The sequence below is a fragment of the Triturus cristatus genome, chromosome 6, assembly GCF_964204655.1.
Source record: "Triturus cristatus chromosome 6, aTriCri1.1, whole genome shotgun sequence".
Taxonomy (NCBI): domain Eukaryota; kingdom Metazoa; phylum Chordata; class Amphibia; order Caudata; family Salamandridae; genus Triturus; species Triturus cristatus.
This window is the reverse complement of record NC_140589.1, coordinates 22,107,987-22,129,132: the sequence shown is the minus strand read 5'-3', so window position 1 is coordinate 22,129,132 and position 21,146 is coordinate 22,107,987. Positions and strand designations below refer to the sequence as shown.

Genomic DNA, 21,146 nt, shown 5'->3' with positions numbered 1-21,146 from the left:
ATGATGATGATATGGCGGAGTGGGACAATTGCCAGGCACAAACACCATCCCCCTCACAGATAGTAACAGGGGATTCACCTCCAGTGGACATAGCCAATTTTCACCAACTGATGGAAAGGGCATCACACCGTTTTAAGTTAACAACGGAGCGCAGGGAGGAAGATTGCTTCCTTTATGATTTCAAGAATCAACCTTACAAACAGACTCATGCTATTCCTATAGTTGAGTTTATTTGGGAAGAAGGCAAGAAATTAATGCAGACACCGAATACCTTGCCAGCTCAGGTGCCTCGATTAGAAAAGAAATATAAGGCACCAATAGGAACCCCAGCATGCCTCACGGGTCAGGCTAAACCTGAGTCGGTCGTTACGCAGGCAGCGCAACGTAAGGCGAAAAATCCGGCATCTTCTATCACCTCGCCTCCGGATCGTGACGGACGTCGGATGGATGCCATAGGGCGTAAATTCTCTTCTATGGCCTCTACGGTGGTTAGAGCAGCTAATGCCTTGGCCATCCTGGGACGATATGACAGACAAGTTTGGGCTGATATCTCGGATGTGGTGCAGGAGTTACCAGAGCCATCTAAAGTGGAGGCAATGAAGTTGCTCCAAGAGGGAGAAGCGGCATCGTCGGAAATAATCGATTGTGCAGTAGACATCGCCTGCATGGGTTTCCGTCAGCTTGCCGGAGCGGCTGTTCTGCGTAGGCAAGGATGGTTAAAATCTACATCCTTTCGTCAGGAGGTTCAGTCCATGATCCTAAACATGGCATATGACGGCGAGTCTTTATTTGGGAGCCACGTCGATGAAGCTCTACAGTCCATAAAGAAAGACACTGAAACAGCTAGATCACTAGGAAACCTTCAATTTCAGCGGAGTAATTTTCGTGGTGCACGCGGACGCGGCACCTCCTCAAGTTTTCGAAGAGACAATAAACAATACAAACCTTACAATCAAGGGTCCAACCGTTACTCTTATGGACAGCAACAGCAAACATCACGGCAGCAAACCTCCAAGTCATATAGAGGAAAATCCTCATACAGAGGAACCGCATCAAAGAGGCAGTGACTCTTACCGGACGGACAAGGTTGGAGGTCGAATCTCTCTGTTCTTTTCCCAATGGTCCTCCATCTCAAAGGACCGTTGGGTTTTGGACATTGTGAAGAAGGGACACGCCTTAGAATTCACCAAATTCCCTCCTCCCACTCCACCCTCCGGACCGCCACCACCTCACATGAAAGAACTGTTGCATCAAGTACGACTTTTAAGGCAAAAAGGAGCTATAGAACTGGTACCAGTGTCTCAGAAGGGAAAAGGTTTTTATTCCCGGTTCTTTTTGATCACAAAGAAAAACGGAGAGTGGAGGCCCATCCTCGATCTAAGAGCACTAAACAAATATATAAAGAGCCAATCCTTCCGTATGATGACGCTGGTAGACATCTTGCGCTTACTCTTGCAGGAAGATTTTCTGGCGACGATAGATCTCCAGGATGCCTATTTTCATATCCCTATTTTACAGCGGCATCGAAAGTTCCTGCGTTCGAGTGGGTCAACACGATTACCAATTCAAAGTGTTACCATTTGGCCTGCGCTCGGCCCCTCGAGTGTTCACGAAGGTACTGGCTCCAGTAATAGCGTATTTGCGCCTCCAGGGAGTGCAAATATTTCCATACCTGGACGATTTTCTCCTGAAATCTCAGTCAAGCACTCACCTGCGACAACACACTCTTCTGTGCCAGAACGTGTTTCGCTCTTTAGGCCTGTCCGTAAATGTGGAAAAATCCCAACTTCATCCATACCAACAAAGAGATTTCCTGGGCGCAACTCTGGAGACTGTGTCAGCGAAGGCATTCCTCTCCCAGGAGCGTCTCAAAAAGATGCTGCGACTGGTGGCTCTGATCAGATCAAGAGAGTCAGTTTCTGTGAGACTATTAAAATCATTTCTGGGGATGGCGTCATCATCCATTGCCTTGATCCCTCATTGCCGGCTGAGGACACGTCCTATACAGGAAGCTCTGGATGCTCAGTGGCGTCAGGTAACGGGATCTTTCCACGACATGATATGTGTCACTCGCATGGTGGGCAATTCCAGCCAACTTGACGGAAGGCATGTCCTTTCTGTCGCTGCCACCGGACAGAACACTCACAACAGACGCCTCATTGGAAGGATGGGGCGCTCATTTGGAGGATCTCTCTGTGAAGGGAAGATGGTCCACACATCAAAGATCTTGGCACATCAACAAGTTGGAGCTCATGGCGATTTTTCTGGCTCTAAAATCGTTTCTGCCTTTGCTCCAAGGAGAGTCCGTGCTAATACAGACAGACAACACAACCTGTATGCACTATGTCAACAAACAGGGCGGAACAAAATCCCCAAGTCTCTCCAGGCTGGCTCAAAGAATTTGGGACTGGTCTCTCAGTCATCAGATCTTGCTTACGGCAGTACACCTGCCAGGAGTATCCAATGTCCTAGCGGATTCCCTGAGCAGGTCCTCCTCGTCGACCCACGAGTGGGAGTTACACCAACCCACTCTAGAGAGGATATTCCAACTATGGGGCCGTCCGCAACTCGATCTCTTTGCCACGCCGGAGAACCGGAAATGCCGAAATTACGCAAGCTGGCATCCCCACAAGCAATCACAAGGGAATGCCCTTTTGATAAACTGGTGCAATCTATTTGCGTACGCCTTTCCTCCAATACCCCTCATACCTCGGGTTCTTTGGAAGATGAGGAGACAACCTTGCCACCTGATCCTAATAGCCCCGCGCTGGCCACGGCAAGCGTGGTTCTCAGAACTGCTCCTCCTGTCCCAATGCCAGCCAATCCTCCTGCAACATCGGACGGATCTGCTCACAATGAGCGAAGGGAGAATTTGTCATCCAAATCCCTCCTCACTGAGCTTATCAGCATGGAACCTGAACACCATGAGTTCGCCCACCTAGACATCCCCCAGGATTGTAGGGATATTTTGGCCCAGGCAAGAGCACCTTCTACAATCAGGACGTACAAGTTTAAATGGAAACGATTCTGCCATTGGTGTGCTGCTAACGGAGTTCATCCGATACATTCCACGGCAGAGCAATTGCTACCATTCTTCTTGCACCTAGCCAGTTCTGGACTGTCGCATGCAACCCTAAGGGTTTTTCTAGCAGCCATTTCCCGTTTCCGGCAAGATGGATCAAGTTCCCTTTGTTCCTCAAGAATAATCCGCCAATTCTTTAAGGGCCTATTCCGGAAATTTCCGCCAGTTCGGCGTCCTCCTCCGTTGTGGCACCTCAACGTTGTGTTGGCACAACTGATGAGACCTCCGTTTGAGCCAATTCACAAGGCCGACCTAAAATATCTCACTTGGAAAGTAGCTCTACTTCTGGCACTAACGTCTTCACGTCGTGTCAGTGACATCCATGCTTTTACCATCAAACCTCCGTTCCTGCAGTTCAAACCGGATGCTGCAGTGTTACGCACCAATCCATCATTTCTACCCAAGGTGCCTACTGACTTTCACATTAATGAGCCAGTAATATTAAAGACCTTTTTTGCCAATCCTCAGACACCTGCAGAACAAAGATTACATTCTTTGGACGTCAAGCGGTGTCTTAAGTTCTACATCAGTAAGACAGCTTCTTTCAGGAAATCCGATCAACTTTTTATAGCATATGGACGCTGTCATAAAGGACGTCAGGTTACTAAACCAACGATTGCACGCTGGATCTCGGCAGCGATTGTCTTTTGTCACCAAAGGGCAAATAAGCCTCTGCAGTCTCCAGTGAGGGCACACTCCACTAGGGCAGTATCATCATCTACTGCCTTATTTGCTGGAGTATCTTTGCAACACATCTGCAGAGCAGCTACGTGGTCGACCAGACACACGTTTACTAAGCACTACTGCTTGGCAACTTTAAGCGAGGAGGATGCTGCAGTGGGACAGGCAGTGCTGCGCAATCTTTTTAAGTAAGGTGAGCCTCTTCCTCCTGCCTCCATATTGTTTCCATATATGTATATTATGCATTTACAATGTTACAGTTGTTCAATACTGTTTTTATGCATAAGAAGATTGATTATCTATATATGTTGAATCTATTTTGGCATGGAAACAATGGTGATTGTTACTGCTAGCTATTCTATATTCAAGCATGTGAATCTATGAAAGACACCCTAATACTGGAGAAGAACAATTGTTACTTACCTGTAAACAGGTGGTTCTCCAGTATTGGTGTCTTTCATAGATTCACATGCGACCCTCCCTCCTCCCTCCTCCCTTCAGAGGCTCTCTTCTCCTCATGCACTTTACAGTCACTCTTGTGCTACGAAAATCTGAGGTGAGAAGCTCTGAGGAGAAGGTTCTAGAGAGGGGCTGACGCCTGATTGGCTGGAGTTCGGACTTACATAATGACAGAGATAGACTACAAAGGTCTTTTGTCTCTCTCCATTGTATTCCTATGGAGTTTTCTCTTATAGGTACACTATGTGTGTTTTACACCTATATGCGCTAATTATATGATTACTTATGTATATATTTTACTATATATATATATTGCTATTTTATTTACCGTGGGACTCCCACTCCGACGACGGGGAATATTCAAGCATGTGAATCTATGAAAGACACCAATACTGGAGAACCACCTGTTTACAGGTAAGTAACAATTGTATATATATATATATATATATATATATATATATATATATATATATATATATATATATATATATATATATATATATATATATATATATATATATATATATATATATATATATATATATATATATATATATATATATATATATAATGACTGTATATATTGCTATATTATTCACCGTGGGACTCCCACTCCGACGACGGGGAATATTCAAGCATGTGAATCTATGAAAGACACCCCAATACTGGAGAAATAGAGCACAGAGTATAGAGTAAATACTTTAAAGTGACAGATGGTGTTCCAAAAGAACACTGCTAGGAGTTAGACGTGTTTCAATTAGAGATGCAATGTTCCAACAGATAGATTTGTTAAGTCTTTCCTGTTAGTCAGTGTGGGGGAGTGGATTATTTGAGGTGGACAACTGTACTGCTGAATATCGAGGCCAAGAAATTAGATACAAGAATACCTTCTACAAAAACCTCGAAGACCAAATTATCAAAAAGTAAGTGCATACATAGGAAGTATGTATTTACAATTCCCAACTCCACATCTACATACCTTGAAGATATATGCATCATGAAGGTACAAATATGTGGAGTTTGGTATAGAAAAACTATACTTAAATTTCGATATCTTCGATTTAATACTTTGTTCTGGATATTTTTGTATCTCGATATTCTAGCTTCAATATTAAGGGGGCATACCACCTGAAAGGATAAGGCTACCACTTGCCAGATATATTGCTATGTCCTTGGTACTAAGACACAAAGTGGTTAATCTCAAAAGAGACCAAATGTCTCGCACACTGTCCATCCTGTCACCAGGCCTAAGCCATTGCTCTAATCTGAGAGCGGTTTTCACACCTTAAGGTCAAACAACTGCTAAGCAGCCGCAGCAAAGCTAATGCAAATTAGCCTCCAGGAACTTTAGGCCGGGATATGGTAACTTTCTAAAAGCTTCTTTTTCAAATACTTAACGAATATCTAACCTCACCAATGAATTGGACATTTAATGAATATGATGGCTAGAACTGAATGATTTTTGTACTTGCCTTTTTCCTGTCAAAAAATACAGAAGATATTTTAGAATATGGACTTGACATTGGAGGATTCAGCTACAGCCCCGGCAGTAAAAATAGCTTTTGGGGCCTAGTTACTGGAGGAACGTGCCCATTTTAATTTCGCACGTGCCACTTGTAAATATCAGGCACTATCTTGTGGGCGACAAAGAGCACTTAGGGACAACTTGATAATGTTTAAAGCAGGGATTCTAGCCAGTCAAAATGGTTTGACAGGTCTCTACAGCAGGTTTTTAGGCAGTCCACGGGTGGCATTTAACTTCCAGGCCCAGGGTGTATTTCCTATACCATATACTAGGGACTTCTAGGCAAGATAAATAATTCAATCAGGGGTAAGTTCATTTAACCATGTTTGAAAGAAGAGTAAAGGCACTTTACTCATGTTTAGGAAGGGTAAACTGCATAGTTAAACAGCAAAAATGGGATCCAGAAAAAGGCAAATAATCTGGGGCGACCGTGCAGAAGGTGGATTTGCTACACATCAAGTAATCGGGTTAGACAGAAAATAGGGGCTAGGTTTTTATAGGCCCTGCAATTAGACAGTCTGGTCTCAAGTGACTAGACATTTTTAATAGCGATAAGTATAAAAAAAAGATAATACTAGGAGCAGGACATTGGTTAAGAAAACTTGACTATACAGTAACACTGTTTTAACATGCACCAAATTGAACACATGCATTTGACGCATTTCACTAAGCAGAAGTTGGTTAAAAGACTTGTAGGCGTTTAGTCAGAGACATGCTTACCTTGCTCCTGGACCTGCCCATGAGACATCTGCATGGCGGAGGGTACTTGGGAAAATGCATTGAGGACAGCCAAACCACCATCTGTAAGACCAGAGGTCTGAGCGTACATCACTGCGTGAGGGCTTGGGTACATCATATGGCCGCCAACTGTAGTTGGTACAGAGGATGTCATTATCGTAGCAGGGATAGTAACTGAAATGGGAGTAGAAAGTTGCATCTTAATCACAGAATTCTTAGAGAACAAGTAAAATGTATTAGGCTCAACAAATCTGAAAGATATGTTCCTCCCACAGCCAGCTCCTACTCTTCCCTTAATCAAGAAACGTAAGTTTTAAACAGTTTCGAGTATCGAACGTCAGACTTCCCAATAAAATTACTTTGGAACCTGGCCCCAAGGAAAACTGCAGCTACTATATAACAGACCTATCTACTCAAAACATTTCACAGGTTCCTTAGGGATTATCTTCTAGCAAATACTACCAGCTTTGAGAACAGCACTCATCACAAAACCAGGTAAAACTAGACACAAGCGATGAGGTGTTGTCTCATTATCAGACGGTTCAGTCTTAGTCACATTCATAAATTACAATCCCTCCATAAAATGCCAAAGTAACATCAGGAAACCTTTAACCAATAAGCAGGCTGCTCTGCAAACTCCACTCACTCCCACAATGGGATAGGAAACTAACCAGAATTTTAAAGACAGCTTGAGAATCAGAAGGATGAAGTTAGTTGCATGGATTCAGGTCAACATCTCGCAATAGCTTAAGGACGCAGCTGCCTAGGAAATGAGCAGTGCTTTGTGCGGGTGCACAAGGGATTCACTCTTATTTGGCTCCCTTGAAAGGAGCACAAAACAGAAAAGAACAAAAGTTACTTACCTGTAAACACTGGTTCTCCAGTATTGGTCTCTTTCATAGATTAACATGCTTGGATCATTGCCCGTCGTCGAAGTGGGAGTCCCATGGTACATAAAATAGCAATATATGCATACATATATACATAGTCTAGCAATAGTATAGCTAAAAAATACCATAGGAAGTATTGTAACAGCAATCAATAGGAAAAGAATTGTCACTTTATTAGCTCGTCCAAGTAATTAGATATAGTCCAAACTCCAGCCAATCAGGCGTCAGCACCCTCTAGAACCCTCTCCCCAGAGACTCAGAACCTCAGATTTTAGAACACAAGAATGACATAATAGTCAAGTAAACGAGGGGAACCTCTGAGGGGAGGTGGGCGGGTCGCATGTGAATCTATGAAAGACACCAATACTGGAGAACCACAGTTTACAGGTAAGAAACTTTTGTTCTTCTCCAGTATTGGGGTGTCTTTCATAGATTCACATGCTTGAATCAGAATAGATAGCAGTAAATCCAAAACTGTACATAGTCAGCTATATATACACATGTAAAGATGGCTACAAACACACAGTGTTTCTCGAGTCTCTTTTGCAATCATCCACGCTGAGACAGGAGCGCAGACACCGATTTTACAGTGCAAAATTCCTTGATTTTCTTTCAGCAGCTATTGGCCATAACGCGTTTCAGCCCCGGAGGGCCTTGATCACGACGCGCACACAGCTGTGCTACCACTTTGTGATTTTTTTTCTTAAAGTGCTCAGTGCTAGTAACATGCAGTCATAGACATAGGAAACAGACTCTGCTGATGTTTTACCTTTTTGCAACTCATTTTCATTTGTTTAAAACATACGAATTTGTTTTGGAATCTTTGCTCTTTACACTTAAAAATATCTTGATTTGTTTACATCCATGTATAAATACATAAAATCAGATAAAAGGAATATGCTACTTACCAGTATGCATCTGTTCTTGGCATGTAGAGCTGCAGATCTACACACTTTTGCATAGATCGCCATCTGGTGTTGGGCCCGGATGTTTGCAGATTGTTTTTCCTCTTGGAAAGTCTTTGGAAGTCACGAGGTCGGTGACTCCTCCCTTGGTTCGTATTGCGCATTGGCTTCGGCTCCATCCTCAGATTGTTTTTCGCCAACAGGGAAAGATGGAGCGTAGTAATAACAGTGAAGAAACCCATGTGTGTTGTATCTAAATGAGATAGACGAACAGATACAGGTAGCCGGGGAGGCGGGTGGGCGTGTGTAGATCTGCAGCTCTACATGCCAAGAACAGATGCATACTGGTAAGTAGCATATTCCGTTCGAGGCATATGAGCTGCAGATTACACACTTTTGCATAGACTATATAGCAGTTCCCAACCTTAGCGGCGACCACCGGTATCTGTTGCACTGGTTTGAAATAGTGTTTTTAGTACAGCCTGGCCCACACTAGCTTGTTGCTTGGTTTGCACATCTACACAGTAATGTTTAGTGAAAGTGTGCGGTGTTGACCATGTAGCTGCCTTGCAGATATCATCTAATGGGATGTTCCCTAGAAAAGCCATAGAAGCCCCCATCTTTCTTGTAGAGTGGGCTTTAGGGGGAACAGATAGCATGCGTTTTGCTTTGTGGTAGCAAATCTGTATGCATTTTACAATCCACCTAGCTATCCCTGATTTAGAGATGGGGTTGCCTTTATGAGGTGGAGAAAAAGAGACAAACAGTTGCTTTGTCTTCCTGAAAGGTTGTGTTCTTTGGATATAGTAAAGCAAGGCCCTTTTAACATCCAGTGTGTGTAGAGCCCTTTCTGCAACCGTTTGAGGTTGCGAGAAAAAAAACGGTAATTCTACCGATTGGTTTAGATGAAAGGGTGAGATGACTTTGGGTAGGAATTTTGGGTTGGTACGTAGGACAACCTTCTTCGGGTGCATTTGGAGAAAAGTTTCTTGTATAGTAAGTGCTTGTATTTCACTGACCCTTCTAAGGGAGGTGATAGCTACAAGGAAAGCTGTTTTCCATGTGAGGAATTGCAGTTCGCATTTATGCAAGGGTTCAAAAGGCGGACCCATTAGCCTTGTGAGCACTATATTTAAGTTCCACACAGGTGAGGGTGGCACTCTGGGGGAATTATTCGTTTTAGGCCTTCCATGAAGACTTTAATGGCAGGCACTCTGAAAAGTGATAGGTGCTGTCTGTTTCGTAGGTAAGCAGCAATCGCTGCGAGGTGTAGCCGAATGGATGTATATGCTAGGTTACATCTTTGTTGATGTAGTAAGTAGCATATGATGTGCTGTATGGATGCGTCTAGAGGGTTGATTGTGTTGTTATGGCAATAAACAACAAATCTTTTCCACTTGGCCGCGTAGCAGGCTCTAGTGGTAGGATGTCTAGCTTCTCTGATAACATTCATACAGTCGGGGGGGAAGGTGAAGGTATCCGAATTCTAGGATCTCAGGAGCCAGATCGCAAGGTTGAGCTGAGCTGGGTCCGGGTGTCTGATCTCTCCATGGTTTTGGGTTAGGAGGCATGGTGAGAGGTGTAATTTTTGGTGGGGCACTACTGAGAGTTCCAGCAGCGTGGTGTACCACGGTTGTCTGGCCCATGTTGGAGCTACTAGAATGAGTGTGAGGGAGTGCTGTTGTAGCTTTCGCACCACTAATGGAATTAGTGGGAGAGGTGGAAAGGCGTATGCAAATTTGCCTGACCAGTTCATCCATATCGCATTGCCTTTAGACAATGGGTGTGGGTATCTGGCAGCGAAGCTTGGGCATTTTTTGTTTTCGTGGGTGGCGAATAGGTCTATCTGTGCATGCCCCCACATCTGAAAGAACGGGTGAAGAACCTGCGGGCGACGTTCCCACTCGTGGATCTGCTGCGTCTGTCTGCTGAGCAGATCTGCCATGGTGTTTTGGACTCCTGGGACATGCTGGGCCAGGAGAAAGATTGTGTGGGATTGCCCATCTCCATACGCTCTGTGCTAGTTGAGAATGCTGTGGAGAGTGTTTGCCGCCTTGTTTCTGGATGTAGTACATGACGGTCATGTTGTCTGTGCGGATAAGGACTGCCTTGCCTAAAATCTGTGTGTGAAAGGATTTTAGGGCTAGAAAGACTGCCAGTAACTCCAGATGATTGATGTGGAGTAACTTTTGTTGCGGCGTCCATGTGCCCTGCACTGTGAGGTGTAGTAGATGAGCTCCCCAGCCGGAGAGCGATGCGTCTGTTGTAAGGATTATTTGTGGAACCGGGTCCAGGAATGGTCGACCTCTGGAAAGATTTGTGGTGTTCCACCACTGCAGAGAGCGATGGGTGCGACCGTCTACCAACACCAGTTCTGTCAGTTGCCCCTGGGCCTGGTTCCATTGGCGCGCTAAGCACTCTTGGAGTGGACGCATCCGGAGTCTTGCATGAGGCACTATGAAAATGCAAGAGGCCATCATCCCTATCAGTTGCATAAACACTCTTGCTGGGAGGGAGTGTTGAAGTATGAATTTTTGACGCAAAGCCTGAATGCTTGCGATCCTTGCCGGATTGGGGTAGGCAATGGCTTTTGAGGTGTCTATGGTGGCACCGAGGTATTGCTTTATGTGGGATGGTGTTAGCTGGGACTTTTGGTGGTTCACCGTGAAGCCTAGTTGGTGAAGTAGCTGGATTGTAGTGGCGGTGTGGTGTACACATTGGTTGTGGGGAGCGGCTTTTATCAGCCAGTCGTCCAGATACAGGAAGACGTGAATGTGCTGTCTTCTGAGGTGTGCCGCCACTACCGCTAGGCACTTGGTAAATACCCGTGGTGCTGTTGTGACCCCGAATGGGAGCACCTTGAACTGGTAGTGTTGCCCGTCCACTACAAATCTGAGGTACTTTCTGTGGGGATGGTGTACCGGAATGTGAAAGTACACGTCTTTCAAGTTCAGTGTGGTGAGAAAGTCGTTCTGGGAGAGGAGCGGAAGTACCTGCTGAAGTGTTACCATGTGAAAATGGTCCGAATGTATGTATGTGTTTAGAGTACGGAGATCTAAGATAGGTCATAGAGCCTAGTCTCTTTTTGGTATCAGAAAATATAGGGAGTAGACCCCTACATTTTGCTGATCGTGGGGGACCTGTTCTATTGCATGTTTTTGTAGGAGGGAGATTACCTCCTGTTTTAGTAACGTGGAATGTTCTTGTGACATTGGGCGTTGCCTGGGTGGAATGTTGGGGGGGGGGGGGGGGGTAGGGGGTAGATGTGAGTTCTAAGCAGTACCCTGAACGAATAATTTGGGTCACCCACTTGTCTGATGTGATGGACTCCCAGACGGGAAGGACATTTTGTAGTCTGCCCCCAACCGGAGTGGGATGGTCTGGGGGGAGGAGGGGAAAGTCATTGGGTAGGGGGTGTGGCAGAGCGGGCGGTATTTGTTTTGCCTCTGCCTTTATTGTTATTGCCTCTATAGCCGCCTCTTTGATAACCTTTTGTGAAGGTGGACTGAGGAGGGGATTTGTAAGACGTGGACGCGCTATCTGAGGAGTAGCCTCTACCGGTGTCCCGAAAGGAAGAGCGGCGAAAGGAGCGTCTAGAAGGGTGACACTGTAGGGCTCCCATAGATTTCGCCGTATCTGTGTCTTTTTTCATCTTCGAGGGCCTCATCTATCTTTGGACCGAATAAATGTTCCTGATCGAACGGATGGTTTAATATGGATGCTTGTACCTCGGGTTTAAAGCCTGAAACTCTCAGCCAAGCGTGTCGACTGAGTAGGACACTGGTGTTAATGGCCCTGGAGGCTGTGTCTGACGCGTCTAAGGCACAGCGTATAGAGGTATTAGTTATGGTCTTACCCTCTTGGATGAATTCATTGGCCCGATTTTTATATTTTTCTGGGAGATGGTGCATGATGGTTTCTAGCTCATCATAATGCGCTCTGTCGTATCTGGCCAATAGCACTTGAGTGTTGGCGATACGCCATATATTAGCTGCCTGTGACGCAGTGCGTTTTCCTGACGCGCCAGGAGCTTTGATTCTTTGTCAGGTGGTGGAGCTTCGCCTGACGCCTGGGAATTTGATCTCTTTCTTGCGATGGATACCATTAGGGAATCCAGTGGCGCTGGCCCTTTGATGTAGGCAGGATCTGTAGGGGCAGCTTTATACTTTTTTCTATGCGTGGGTTTAGGACCCTAGCCCTGACTGGGTCTTTAAAAACCTCTGGCGCATGTTTTATTACCCCTTTGAGCATAGGTAGTATAGCAGTAGACCTATGTGCAGTATCAAAGGAGTCTAGGAGGAAATCTTCCTCTACTGGGTCAGTGTGTAGCTCCACCCCGTGATAATGTGCCGCCCTCTGAAGTAGGTGGTGAAAACCTAGTGAGTCTTCTGGTGGAGATGGCCTGGATGGATAGAGGTCATCTTGTGGGACATCTGGAATGTCTGGATTATTATAATCATCCCAGGGGTCTGGGGATCCTGTAGGGGTGGGGTCTTGTTGCACATCTGCTGGGTCGTAGTATGGGTCCCCCTGATCATCATGGTCTGGAGACGGGGTCGGAGAGCGATGAGGCAGGGGTGGAGAAGGTGGAGGGGTGGAAGTGGAGAGGGTGGAGGAGGTGGGGAAGGCACTCTGAAAGGGGAGGTAGGACAGTCCTTCCTCTTTGGAGGTGGAGCTGGTTTGTCCAAATGTCTCTTTATAGAAGACAGTGCCAAATGTCCAGTTTTTGGATCCTTGGTAAGTGTCTTTTGCAAAGGATCCGGTGTAAAAAGTTCTTGCGACACTGGTTGTTGGGTCGGCGCCGACGTTTTCGGGGCCGACGGCTTCTTAGGCTTGTCTGTGCCGTGCTTTTTGGGAACCTCCGATTTTTTGTTAGGTGCCGAGACAGGCTTCGGCGCGGGAGTGTCGGTGCCGAGGGCCTTATGATGTTTGGTCGGCACCGAGAGGCTGGGTTTGGACACTGAGGGCTTTGGTGTGGAGCTCGGTGTCAAGGTAGAGGCCGATCTTTTCTTCGGTGCCGAAGGGTGTTTTTTGGCACCGCTGGCAGGCTGGCTCGAGCCCGAGCCGCCGGAAGGCTTACTTGGCTTAGTCACCGGGCCCGAAGGTGGGGTGTTCGAAGTAGTGTCTTTGGTCTTGCCTAGGCCCGAAGGCGTGACCAAAGCCTTTTTGGGTGTCGGCACGGGTGTGGGAGGGGGTATTTTACTCACATCACTCTGCGCCGGGGTGATGTCCTCCACATCCGAGTCGTCTGCTTCGGAAGCACTGACGAGGTCCTCTTCGGAGTCCCGGAGCTTCGACGTCGTCCCCGAAGATGTCGACTGGAACGGAGGTCGAGGAGTGCACCATTTTCAGCCTGGCCCTTCGATCTCGAATAGTCTTTTTGGATCTAAAAGACTTACAGGCGGGACAGTCTCGAGCCTCGTGTTCAGGGGAGAGGCAGAGGTTGCACACCTCATGAAGATCGGTGTGGGGGAATTTGGACCCACATCGAGGGCACTTCTTGAATGGAGTTCTTTCCATCAGCCGGGACCGGAGCCTGGATAGGCCCGAAAGCCGCCGTCGATAACTGAAATCGAAGGTGCATCGAAGAAGGTGATTGAGGAGATCAGTATCTAAACAATACCGCGGAGAGCGAGGATTCTGCTTCAATCGTCGAACTGGAATGTTCGGAACCGGAGCGCGAAGTATTACATCCGAGCCCGATGGTGGAAAAAAACTATCTGAGGATGGAGCCGAAGCCCATGCGCAATACGAACCAAGGGAGGAGTCACCGACCTCGTGACTTCCAAAGACTTTCCAAGAGGAAAAACAAACTGCAAACATCCGGGCCCAACACCATATGGCGATCTATGCAAAACTGTGTAATCTGCAGCTCATATGCCTCTAACTTAATGTTTACGCGCTAAGATCATATTTAGATGAATGTTAAAATTCTATACAGTAAGTACTGTGCAAATTTGCAAGTTTGGTCTGTAAACAAAATGTATGTAAACCTTCTGACTGCCTGAAAAAGTGCAATGTTTGGTACAAACCCTTACGAAGTGCCAGTGCCTAATATATTTTTTTTGTTTTTTTAAAAGGATAACTGGTGATAGCTAAAAAAAACTGATTTGTTTCGTTTAAAATCTTTATTCGATCTATTAAAAAAAAAATCATAAAAGCAAAAGTTCATCATATCAAACCATTAAAACCATAAAACAATTTACAATTTACAATGATTCAAGTTAGTGTGCCCATCGACTTTTTTTCTCATGCAAGCCCACAAAAAAAAGATGCTACTGAAAAAACAAATGTACTGATTAGGTAAAGACTTCAAAAAGTACAGTGCCACCCTGCATTGTTTAAAGTTTTAAAATAGGTAATATCAAAACAGTACCAAATGTAAGTCAGTTTGGGGTAAGACATTGTCACACAGACACAGTATGAGATAAGCATGCTTGAACTTCCTCTCTGGGACCTCAAGCATCAGGGGGATAAAATTTAGACAAAAACACACCAGAATAAATCTGTGTTGATCCATAGTAATATGTGAGATCGAAATAGTGATGCTCTCCCGCAGGTCTAGGCGAAACAGAGGCATAAGCGATAAGCGCCTGTTGGTGACAAATCCTCCCCCTGCGAATAAAAGCAGCCCAATGCATGTATAGATCAGTCAATTTCTGTTTAGACACTTTCTGCAGGAAGCTGAGTCTTTGCACAGCTCCTCCTGCCCGATGGCTCTTAGCTCAGCTTCTACATAACTGAGCCAACATATCCCATGCACTGCGACCCTCCAACCTGAGGCAATCGCCAATAATGCGTTGGGTTAAATTAACCGTCGACGTCCGCCAGATGGAGAGCCACAGTAGGATCGGTGCCAACCTAATGCAATCAGACAAGTAAGGGAGTCCTAATTCAAAGGTGTAAGATTAAATTAGATGCTGTAGGTGGTAGTGAGACCCTAGACAAAAAAAAAGGTCTTCTTCCATTCTCTGCAGTTTCTTGATGTGAGCCATCCCCCAGACTCCAGCCCCATAGGTTACTGCCACCTTTGTTTTGGGTAAATAGATGGTTTTAACCGTGTCCACGGGGCTGGCCCCCAGCTTCTTAATAAAGCCTCTTATCGCTAGTAGGCTGCTTTCCATGCCCAGGGCTCTGGCTGCCACCAATTTCGACCAAGTTTGTTTGCTGTCGAACAGAAAGCCCAGGTATGCAAAGGAATCAACTACTTCGATTTTTTTGGACGCTAAATGAAAAGGAGGCACTTTTGCACCTTTGGTAGCTCCAGCCATAATGATAAAAGATTTACCTTCATTAACGCGGAGGTCCAGCGAGGCCATAAAGGAAGCATACGCGGTTAAAAGGCGCTGGAGAGCTACACCTGTCCTCGCTAGTAACACTGCATCATCAGCGTAAGCCAATAATGGTAAAGGGGAGTCATCAAATCTGGGAATGTCGAGAGTTGAGCCAGACAGGGCCGCCTCCACCCCGTTAGTATAGATGGAAAAAGGAAACGGGGCGAGGACACAACCCTGCCTAACCCCCTTCTCGATTTTAAACATGTGTGCATTCTCCATTTCGGCAATATCTCACACATAGCGTATAACTGATAAATGAAGTGAATGACTGGAGGATCGATCCCCATTTCCACCATCATGGGCCACAACGTCTGATGGGACACACAATCGAACGCAGCTGACAAGTCAATGAAGGCCATGTATAGCTTTCCGCCCTTGGCCATAGTGTACTTGTCTATGCATATTGAAAGATTAAGACATTGGTCCACCGTCCTCTTTCCCTTCTGGAAGCCATATTGTGCCTGCATTAAGAGGTTTCATTCCAGTGCCCATGCCTCCAGTCTGGCTAATTATAGCCTGCCCATTAATTTTGCCGTTGTATCCAGAAGGGAGATAGGTCTATAGTTGGTCGGACAGCCCGTATCTCCCTTCTTGAAGATGGGGACTAGAACACTGTCTCCAGGAAGGGGGGGGGCCCTCTATGGCTATGCGGTTAAATAAGTTTGTTAAAAGTGGGACTCGCATGTCTCCATTTACCTTAAAGAGGTCAATGGGAACCCCGTCTGGGCCTGGGGCTTTTACCGGGACGCAGGCTACCAACCCTGTTCTTACTTCATGGATCGAAAAAGTCAAGAGGCTACTAGGGAGGGGGAGGTACTGGGACGGGTTGTGTGGATTCTGTGATGGCTTTTGATCTAAAAATGCCCTCCAAATGGTTTATCCACGCCTCTTCCCCTACATGCTTATCTAGTGACGGATCTTTTACGTCTTTGAAGTAGGGGGTATTTAGGATTTTCCAGAACGCCCGGCTGTTCCCAAACCTGGCAGCTTGTTCAAGGTCCTCCCATGCCTTCTCCCTTATGTCCTTTATTCGTTTGGATCTCGCCTGCTTGTACTCACTTCAGTGTTCTTACCAGCACCGGGTCTTTGGGGTTAGATTTTAAGGCACCTACTAGGGATGTCTTTGCTTTAGAACAAGCTGTATCAAACCAGTCGTTGGCTGGTTTGAGACGGTTAAGTGCACCTTTTAATTTTATTAATAAGTCTCTAAACTGTGTGACTATTTGGGAGGGAGGAAAGTCCTCTGCCAGGCAGTATAAGATGTTATCACTTACTTGGGCTATTAGAGTCGGTCAAATTTAATTTAACAACCTGGGTCCATTTTAATTGGTAACCATTTTTCCTGGCTACTACGATGTCATCCACTACCTGCTGGTCTCTTTTCATTTAATATGGGAGGGTCAAATGGGAGTATAAAACTGAAGTTCTAAAAACTAGGGAGGGAGCGGTTCTATTCTCTGGATCTTTTTCCACTAATGTTCTTTAAGCGATATCTTATTAACCCATGTGAATACCTGTTTCTTGTACTGCTGCTTGGCATCTCCACTTTTCATTGCCCGCCCTTCTGCCTGATGTTTATAAGCAGGTATATAAATCTTCCGTGGCGTTAAGACCCCCAGGATGTTTGGAATCTAGGTCAAGGATGTACCTCGTTTCTAATTTGCGTAAAATCCGTTCCCCGTTTCCCTCTTTTGCTGGGTACTACGGAGTCAATCAAATAGCATTTTAGGTCAGTAGGATCTGAGTCATGGTGTTCCATCAAGTGGCGCGCCACAGGCTATGTTATATCTTTGTTTTTAATAGCCCTTATGTGCTGAGTATACGTTTGTGGCCTTGGAGTATTGTACTCCCTACGCAACGTAGGCCGTACGTACATTCCAGCACATATATGACATGATCAGTCTTGCATGTGAGTGACTTCATGATGGTTCTTTCTTGATCCCCAAATGGAGTTTTGCATGATGTTTTGTCAAAATTGTTTTTATTATAATTAAATAAAAGACACAAACAAAATAACCAAAGAAAAGGGAAGACATGCGACAATTCCGCCATAATTTCCACGCAGGGGAGGTGCACAAGATGAGGGGGGCCGCCAGGACTAGCGAAGGCCCTGTTGTCCGGCCCAGCAAGGTAGTAGCGCTAAAGAGGATAATGAGGGGCCAAGACCGGGTCGCCAGATCGGGTGCTTTACAGTTGGACAAAGTCCGCTCTACGAAAACGTACACCTACAAGTGAGTCTCCAGGGCCGGATCAGCCAAGTCCAGTATCTCGGGCCCGTCCCTCTCGGATTCCGGACTGTCACAATTATCTTTCAAACCAAAGAAAAGACAAACAGGGAAACTCCCCCCCCACCCTCCAACAACCCCCCCCTCCCTCCAGTGGTGGAAGCACGCACTCATACCGTTGCCAGCTCCCCGCGGTATTCACACTTGAAATAGATGTAGGGCACTAATCGACGGTGGGCACACTGCAGCTGGTAGACCCCGAGAAAGGAAGCACACTAAGGGCCCCCAGCGGAAAACAAAGTTCTGAAAGTCCCCCAAAAATATGTCCGCCATTCGCTCTATGCTCAACAACTTCCACAACCTCGCATGCCAGAGAGATCGCTGGGGCCTCCCTCTTTTTCCTGGCCGCTGCCAAAGTAATTTTAGCCGCCCCAATGCAGAGCCAGAAGATTTTTTTGTCCGCTCGGGTCGGATGTTCTAGAAGCGGGTCCCTAAGGCCCAACAGCACATGTTCCAAGGAATCCACAATAGGGTACCCCAGGATGTCTTTAATTTGGGCCAGAATCTCTTCCCAATAAGGGCGGATGATCGGGCAGTCCCACCAGATGTGGCGGAAGTCCCCCAACAACCCACAGCCTCTCCAACATCTATCCGAGGTGTTAGGAAAGATGCGATGGAGCTTGGCAGGGGGGAGATACCAGTCCATCATAGTTTTAACATGTGCCTCCCGCAGCTCCATCGAGTGATTGTGCCTGGCCAAATCCCGCCATAGATGGGACCACTCCTCGTTCGTGATGTCACGCCCAATTAGGCTCTCCCAGTGACCCATATATCGCGGCCTAGGCGTGACAGTTGTGGCAAGGAGGTGGCTATAGATGAAGGAGATAGCCCCACGCATAGTCGAGGTGCGGGAGAGAAAGACTTCAAAGGGGGTAGGCGGCCGAGTGGCCGCCTCCCGTACTGACGGGGATAAGGCCCAGTGTAGCAACTGTCCGTGGTGGAACCTTTCCGTTTCAGCAATCCCGTAGTCCCGCCCACAATTCGGGAAAGTCAACGGGGCAGAGCCGTGGAACAAATGCGTGAGGGCCAGGCAGCCTCCCTCTCTCCAGGTGTCAAAGGGCCCCTCCTTAAGCGCAGGCGGAAAGGCCGGATTGAAGTGAATGGGAGTGAAGGGCGATGGGAAGGTGGTCCTTCGCTCGTCCCCGGAGACCGCATCCCAAACCTTAAGGGTGGTGCCGGTAGGGGTGCTAAGATAAGCATTCTTGGGCCTATCCCCCTTAGGTTTCCACACCAGGTCCCAGATCGTGCGGCCTGCAACACTCCTATCCATGTGGAGCCAATGCTTTTCCGAAAGCGGCTGGGTCCACTCCACCAAGACTCAATTGCGCTGCTTTGTAGTAGAGGTGCATGTCAGGGAGGCCCATCCCTCCCTCCGCCCGTGACTGCCGAAGAGTGGCAAAGGAAAAGCAGGCCCTGCCCCCCTGCCATACAAAGCGCAGCATAAGCGTCTTTATACGGCGAAAAAAATCTCTGTCTAAGACAATAGGAAGAGCCTGAAAGAGGTATAAAAGCTTCGGAAGGAGTGTCATCTTGATCGCATGAATCCTGCCCATCCTGCTGCAGCTCTGCCTGAATAGTTGCCAAAAGCGGGGGGAAATTAGCCGAATATAGCTTACCCACTGTGGGGGTCAAGCGGACCCCAGATACATCAGCGAGGAGTGAGACCACGGTAGGGGCGAGAGCAGGCGAAGCCGTTCCACCTCCGCTGAGGAGAGCGTAAGGTTGAGGATATACGATTTGCTATAATTGACCCGAAACCCCGCCACGTCCTCAAAGTGCGCCAGGGCAGTCTGCACATGAGGGAGAGAGTGCGCCGGATCCGCAAGGGAAAGGAGGACATCGTCTGCGAACAGGGAAATCTTATGTTGTTCCCCCGTGAAGGGCAGGCCCCGGATGTCTGTCTGTTCCCGGATTGCCATTGCAAGGGGCTCGATACTCAGGGCAAACAGCAAAGGGGAGAGAGGACAACCCTGTCGCGTTCCCCGCGAGTGCGAGAAGAAGGGGGACAGGTGCCCATTTACCGCGACTCTAGATCGGGGGCTGCTATAGTTGGCTTTAAGCATGGTCACGAACTTGTCCGAGAAGCCAAAGGCCTGAAGAGTGCGGAACAGGAACTGCCAATCCACCCGATCAAATGCCTTCTCGGCATCCAGCCCAAGCAACACCGCCGGGATACGAAACCGGTTGGCCTTCTCAATAAGGTGGACCACCCTTCTGATGTTATCATGGGTCTGCCTCCCCTTAATGAAACCGGATTGGTCCGGGTGGATCAGTGCCGGCATCAAATCCTGCATGCGCAACGCCAAGATAGAAGAGTAGAGTTTAGCATCGAGGTTGAGAAGAGCTATCGGTCGGAATGATTAACAAACAGAGGGGTCCTTACCCGGTTTGGGGATCACCGAGATAACCGCCTCCGCCATGGAGACTGAGGACACTTCCGCCTGGGCCATTTCATTAAACAGGCGAACCAGAAACCCACTGATTTCCACAGCAAATGTCTGGTAGAAAAGGGCCCTGAACCCATCCGCGCCAGGCGCCTTGCGAGGCTTCAAATACTTAATGGCGTCCAGCACTTCCTCGCTAGTGATGGGGGCAGATAGCAGGTTGTTCCATTCGGGAGAGACTCGAGGGAGCGGGAGAGCGCGTAGGTAGTCCTCCTGGGCAGTGGGGTCCAAGTCGTCCCCTGTGTAGAGTGCGGCATAAAAGTCCCCGAAGAGTGCTGCTTTGGTTGCGTCGTCGTGTTGCAGCAAGCCGGCGGCATCCCTTATGCCCCCTATGTATTCCCTCTCCCGTTTGTGGCGTAACTGACGGGCCAAGTGTCTCCCCACCTTATTCCCCTGGGAGTAAGAGTGATGGCGGAGCTTCAAAAGGTTGAACTCAGCCCTGTTGTTGTAGTGGACCCGAAGTTTGCCCCTGATAGCCGTGAGAGAGCGCAGCGTCAGCCTGGACGGGTTGGCTTTATGCGCCTGTTCCACTGTTGAGAGCTCCCCCTCCAGCGCCTCCCGGTCCACTCTCCGCAGCCGATTAAGTGCCGCGTTGAGGGCCAAGCAGCTCCCTCGGATTGACGCCTTGAAGGCGTCCCAAGTAGTGAAGATCGATGTGTCCCGCACCGGGTTGAGCCGAAAGAATTCCCGGATCGCCTTGCGGAGGTCGTTACAAGAAGACTCATCCCGCACCACTGACGCCGGAAAAAACCATCTACGCGGCGCAGACCCCTCCGGAGCCCACTGAAAGCCCAGAGCCA

General features: G+C 47.4%; 1 protein-coding gene across 2 annotated transcripts in view; it reads right to left on the bottom strand.

Annotated features, from left to right (window-relative positions):
* Positions 1-21,146, bottom strand: part of SRF (serum response factor) — a 404,589-nt gene that overhangs the window by 49,542 nt on the left and 333,901 nt on the right. For both annotated transcript variants that reach the window (XM_085610157.1, XM_085610158.1), the window contains one exon: positions 6,468-6,659. In XM_085610157.1, the coding sequence (XP_085466283.1) occupies positions 6,468-6,659 (192 nt within the window). The remainder of the gene's footprint in view (positions 1-6,467; positions 6,660-21,146) is intronic.